The 6,678-nt window shown below is 25.6% G+C and overlaps 1 protein-coding gene across 1 annotated transcript in view; it reads left to right on the top strand.

Moving 5' to 3' along the window:
• The first annotated feature begins 4,288 nt into the window (after positions 1–4,288).
• LOC106790111 (homeobox protein 5-like) overlaps positions 4,289–6,678 on the top strand; it is a 35,910-nt gene continuing 33,520 nt past the window's right edge. Inside the window, exons 1-2 of the mRNA XM_014754811.1 lie at positions 4,289–4,342; positions 4,656–4,879. Coding sequence (XP_014610297.1) covers positions 4,289–4,342; positions 4,656–4,879 — 278 coding nt within the window. The remainder of the gene's footprint in view (positions 4,343–4,655; positions 4,880–6,678) is intronic.

The following is a 6,678-nucleotide window of genomic DNA, read 5'->3' as shown; positions in this document are numbered from 1 at the left end:
AATGTCTTATCATTACTTTACTTCTATGTTTTACTCACATTTTTACATCTTATTATATTTATATATCGGATAGATGTAATTATTCTTGTAAAACGTATACTTTCGTATTACTTTAATTTTAAATTATATTTTTCTGCAGCGATAAAATAATTCTTTAACGATCAAAATGAATATATCATCAATTAAAAAATGTTTAATAATTGTTAAAATAAATTTATGTTAATAATGGAATTTTTGAAACTTCGCGTTACAAGCAAATATACAATTATTTATAATTTATTATTGAAACAGGTTCTCGAAATACTAATTGCGATTTATTGTACATTCAAATATTTTCTATATAATATTATGGTATATTTTTTGTTAGACATTTATATATATATATAATGAATATATCTGTTAAGAAAATATTTTCGTAGGAATTTGTTCTTTCTTTCATTTTGTTCAAGTTGAAAAATTAATGAAATAACTTTGAAGATATTTAAAAATGGTTTTATATCACGTACGAACGTGAGGTTTACTGTCAAGATAACTGTTGGATATCGTAAAACTTTTTTCATAAAACATATGTATCTTTCGTATGACTACCTTAAAGATTTGTTCTTTGTTTGCGAAGGTTCTTCCAAATATACGTCGAATATTTGATACACTTATACGTTTTATATCGATATTTTCCTCAGAGAATTTACATATTAGTATATATGTAATATTTACACATAAAAGAAATTAAATATTAATTTATTTAGTATTTCTCTCGTCCAAAAATTACAATTTTTAATGATGAAATTTAACAGGGAACTTGGACATGAAAGAAGTAGAACTTAGTTTGATTTAGTTGGACGTTTCGTCCCTTTATTGGGACTTCTTCAGCAACTAGAAATTTTATTTTATTATTATTTCTTATATTACGACATACATGAGGCTCATACAATATATAATTTTTTTACATGTTACCTTAATCTTTACAGTTCAGCGTCTTTTTTCATTGAGTAGACATACATTTTTCTTTTTATTAATATTCAAAACACAAAACATCTAAACTTCGTTAAATTGATTATACAAATATATTGAAATAAATATAATATTTATTATAATACGGATAGTTTATTTTGAAAGTAGGCCAAATCACTTTTTCTGTTGTTTCGAGAAAATTAAAAGTTAGTCTATTAGTTAATTTAAAAATATCAATTAATTACATCAAGTATGACAAGTTTTAACTTATCAATATGTAATTTCATTATGTAAATAACTAAAGTAATATACTTTTACTATTTGCATAAATATCATTTAATTTAAATTATGAAAAATTGTATATCACCTAAAATATATTATGCGATATTAATCCAATCTTGTTTATAAACAATAACGAGAAATATAATATAAATAATATTTTTTATTTTTTGAACGTTAATTATATAATGTAAAATTTCGTTTAAAGATTTTCTTTTATGTCCATTCGTTAACTGAATTTCTGTTGTTTCTCTGACATTTTTTCTAAGTAAAAATGAAATATTTTTAACCACGTGAGTCTGTGAAAATTGGACTAAATATCACTCTCCTAATCAATCATTAAGCAATTTCTTTTATCAACCATTTTTGATTTGAACAAAAAACCATTGATATTTTTTAAAAATATTAAATATCGATCAGTTAGAAATAAAAAGTTTACACTAAATTAATCACAAATTATGTGATATTTCATTACAAAAAAAAAAGAAAAACGAACTTACATCACATTTTTCAAAAAAATATCTATTAATTAAATAAACATAATTATCGAACGAATATTATTTTGTAAAATTGATAAAAGCATAGAGTATATAAAAAAAGTATAAAAATTCTTAGGTTATATTTATTTTTGGAGATAAAAAAAGAAAACAAACGTACGTACGTACGTTCTTTCGTTCGTTCTTTTTATTATCACAATAATATAAAATCGAGTAAAAAAAAAAAAAAGGAAAAAAATATATAACGGGGTACGAGAATAGTAATAAAAATATGAAACTCGTATATAGAAATCTCTCACTTTTCATTCTATCGAATTGTTAAGACGCGTGTATCAATGTCCCATACACACACACATACACACATGCACACACACGAAATGCAAGTTAGGAATCAAAGAAGTAAAACTTTAGGGACTTCCTCTTGTCGATTCTCGTTCCACTGTTCGTGTTAAAGCTCAAACTTTAAAGCCGACGAACGATTTCTTAAAGATATACATATACCTACCTATACAACTACGTCGTCCAATCAAATGAAAACATTTATTCTAACAGGAGAAATATATATCACAATTAATAAATGTGTCACAAAGAAGTTGGACAGGTTAAAAATTTAGAACGATTATATTTGCAATCTTATTGAAACGTTTCGTATCTTTATCGAGATTTTTTTCAGCAACTGAAATTTTATTATGACACTTTTTTGTAAAATACATATATTATAAAATATATTAAAAAATAGTTATATTTAATATTACCTCGATCTTTAATGTTACGAATCTTTTATATATTATTACGAAGACATACATTCTTATATTATACAAAATAAAATAATGTAACATTTACAAATCGTTATATCCTAAAAATTGTTATATACAAACACGTAATCAAAACAATACTGTTGAACTACTGAGTATTGTTTTGATTATGTGTTTGAATATAACAGTTTTTAGGATAATACATATATGTATTTATTCATACTTTATAAATATGTATATCTTATAAAATTATTTTCTACTATAAAAGATTTATTAATTCCAAGTTGTACTCGATTAACTAATCTCACAATCAGACAAGAACATGCCAAGGAAAATGTTACTCACTTTAGATATAAAATTGTGTTCAACTTTATTATTGAACAAATAAATACTATTTAAACATCTAATTAATTTATTGTATATATATATATATATATATATATTTTATCTAATTAATTAATTAATTAATTATATGGACTGTTTATTTTGAAAGTGGTGTAAGTCCATTTTAAAAAAAAAATATGATATATCACGTAATTCATACTTAATTTAGTGTATACTTTCTGTGTATAACTAATTTGTATTTAATTTCTTACAAAATGTCAATTTTTTATCCGATTTAAAATTAGCCGGTAAAAGAAATTACGTAACCATTAATTATGAAAGTGGTGCAAGTCCAATTTCTATAGAAAATAAAGAAAAAAATAATATAAAAAAGAATTTCCTGTATACACCACAGGAATATTATGATATTATAAAACAGTGTAAACAACATAATAAATTCATTTTACATGAAATGAAACGAGAGAATTTCGTTTGAACGAAGAACCTACAGAACGCAATCAAAAAACAGATAACAAGAAACAATAATAAGAAAAAAGGTAAATTTGTTGCAAATATGTTTGATAAGGTTTCGAAAAAGTGCAGCATATATTATTTTATATAAAATGTTGAGATGAAAGACACAGAATTTAAGATTTAAAATTGATCACCTACATGTCCGGTAAGACCAGTGAAAATTTGAAAAAATCGCCTGGTGCATTTGTATCACGATGCTATGCCTATTTTTTACGAAAAATGTAAGAATAACAAGCAATTATTACACCATATACCTCCTGTGCATCATAAATATTTAAAAACACTGCCACAAGAAGAGCCTAAATAAATACTATTAATAATGTTAAATTTATCAATATAATTAACGTTCAAAATAAAAAATACTATTTCTACTTTATTCCTTGTTATCATTTGTAAACAAAATTGGATTAATATGAAATATATTTGAAGTGATATTTGATTTTTTAAAACTGAAATTAAACGTTTTTAACAATTGGCTAATTTTGAAAGTAATGTAAGTCCATTTGTAGACTGTAAATATACATTATTTTAGTTAAATTAGCCTAAAAGTAATGTATATAATCAAATTACATATCGATAAATTAATAGAAACATTGTCAAACTTGATATTATTAATGAATATTTTTAAATTAACCAATATAAGCAAACCTTTAATTTTCTCAAAACAACAGAAAATGGTCTCACACCACTTTCCAAATAAACGATCCATTATTATAACGATTTGTAAATGTTAAATTATTTTATTTTTGTAAAATATAAGAATATATTATATATGTAAAAGATTTTGAACATTAACGATCGAGTTGCTGAAGAAATCCTAATGAACGAACGAAATATTCAATAACATTGAAATAATCATTATAAAAAATTTGTAACCTGTCCAACTTCCCTGTGACACATTTATTAATAATTATATTTTTAGATGAGATAAACAACTAATATATCACAATGTTTGAGATATATTCGAGTATAAGAGAAGTGAACAAACAAAGCTTGACCTTGGTCAGATAGGAAGGTCGAGCCTCACCCTTATCATTCTATACTGGTGAAGGGGTGGTAAAAGGGGTGGTACAAGGGGTGGTACAAGAGGTGGTAAAAGGGGTGGTACAGGGCGGTATTAGTCACTCCCATCTGCGCAGGAACCACGTGGTCCGAATAGTTGCTTCCATTCTCCCTCTCTCTCTCTCTCTTATCTTCTTTCAATTGTTGCAATTATTATACTTTAGTCTGATTACTATAATATCTTAAAATTATAGTCATAATATAGTAATAATTATCATCGTTGCTTAGTCGATAGCAATAGCAATTGGTTTAGCACCACCACTCGTGTGTAGGCGCTTCCATTATCAACACCACCACCACCACCATCACCACCACCACCATTACCACTACTACCACTACCACCACTACCACCAACTGCACCACCACCAGTGGAGGAGGAAGGTGTTTCTCACAGTACCTAACGGGCGCCTCTCAAAGACGCGAGTGCTTGCGTGCTGAGTTTGTTCGCCAGGTACCAAAAGGGAATAATAATATCTCGTGTGTTCATCGATAACGTCATAAATTAATTAATATTATTACTATTTATTATTAATTTCAATAATATTTTATTTTTAATAATATCTCGTGTGTTCACCAATAACGTCATAACTAATTAATTTAATTATTATCAATTTTTTAATACTATTTATTTATAATAATATCTCGTGTGTTCACCAATAACGTCATAACTAATTAATTTAATTATTATCAATTTCAATACTATTTATTTTTAATAATATCTCGTGTGTTCACCAATAACGTCATAAATGAATTAATTTAATTACTGTCAATTTTAATACTATTTATTTTTAATAATATCTCGTGTGTTCACCAATAACGTCATAACTAATTAATTTGATTACTGTCAATTTTAATACTATTTATTTTTAATAATATCTTGTGTGTTCATCAATAACGTCATAAATTAATTAATACTATTACTACTTATTATCAATTTCGAAACTATTTATTTTTAATAATATCTCGTGTGTTCACCAATAACGTCATAACTAATTAATTTAATTACTATCAATTTCAATAACTTATTAATAATTATTTTATCATATCCCTTTTTTTTCTCAATTTTGTGTATAATATATTTTGTTCATTTGTTCGTTGTGTTGTATATATATATTTTGTTTCTTTTTTTATTTTGATATGTAACATACACATGTTGTGAAGAAAAATAATATAAATATTTATATATATGTGTAAATATCGATTGTTGTAATCACGGGTTTGTCATAATCATCGTTGCAATCACGCGAGCTAGAGAAGACGATTGTTTGGAAGAACGTGGAACGTCATTCGACAGAAGGGAAGGCCAAGGAAGCCTCCTCTTCGACGATGTCGTTGTTTCTTCCTCGACGAGCACGCGTATGTACGACGTCTCCCTCTTCCTTGGTAAGATTACCACCATCACAACCACCATCACAACCATCATCATTATTATCATCATCATCGTCATCATATTGTCAAGAAAACAAACATTTGCATCGATTGTTCTTTATCATTTGTTATACTACTTCGTTCGTCCGAATGGTTGCTATACTACTACTACTACTACTACACTACTATTACTATTACTACTACTACTACTGTTGGTGTTACCAAGGAAATATTCTACAAGATTTAATAGTCTAATGATCTCTTCGTTCATGGCTCCTATTGATAATAGACAACGTCGTTTCTTCGATCATCTATTTACTTTTTTCTATTTTTTTTTTATTTTTTGACGATTTAATACGATAGAAAAGGTTATTCCTTTTTCGAGTGAACAAGTGCGATTATTCATATTTTGTATTTTTGTTTTGTATTATTATTGAGAGTTATAATGCACATCATCTTTTCTATTTTTATTTTTATTTCCTTTTTTTTTTTTTTTTTTTATTTATTTATTTGTTAATAAGGACACGTGAATAGAGTGTTAAATGTGTATTTTATTTTTTTCGAAATCAGGCATATTTTTTTTAATCTATGAACGATCGAAGAGATTTCTTCTTTTTTTTTTTTGTTTTTCTTTTTATATTTCGTTTCCGCGATAAGTATATTTATTTTCTTTCAATTTTTCTTCCTTTCTTTTTTCTTTTTTCTTTTTCTTTAATTATTTATTTGTGAATAAGACACGTGGATAGAGTGTTATAAATGTGTAATACGATTGTGATTAACAATTTTTAATACTCAAATGATCTCTTCGTTCATGGTTCCTATTAATAATAGACAACGTCGTTTCATCGATCATCTATTTACCTTTTTCTATTCCTTTTTTTTTCTTTGTTTTTTTTTTGTTTTTTTTT

Source organism: Polistes canadensis, unplaced genomic scaffold (genome assembly GCF_001313835.1).
Source record: "Polistes canadensis isolate GaletaPanama2010 unplaced genomic scaffold, ASM131383v1 scaffold_215, whole genome shotgun sequence".
Lineage (NCBI taxonomy): Eukaryota > Metazoa > Arthropoda > Insecta > Hymenoptera > Vespidae > Polistes > Polistes canadensis.
This window is presented reverse-complemented; position numbering and strand designations above follow the sequence as displayed.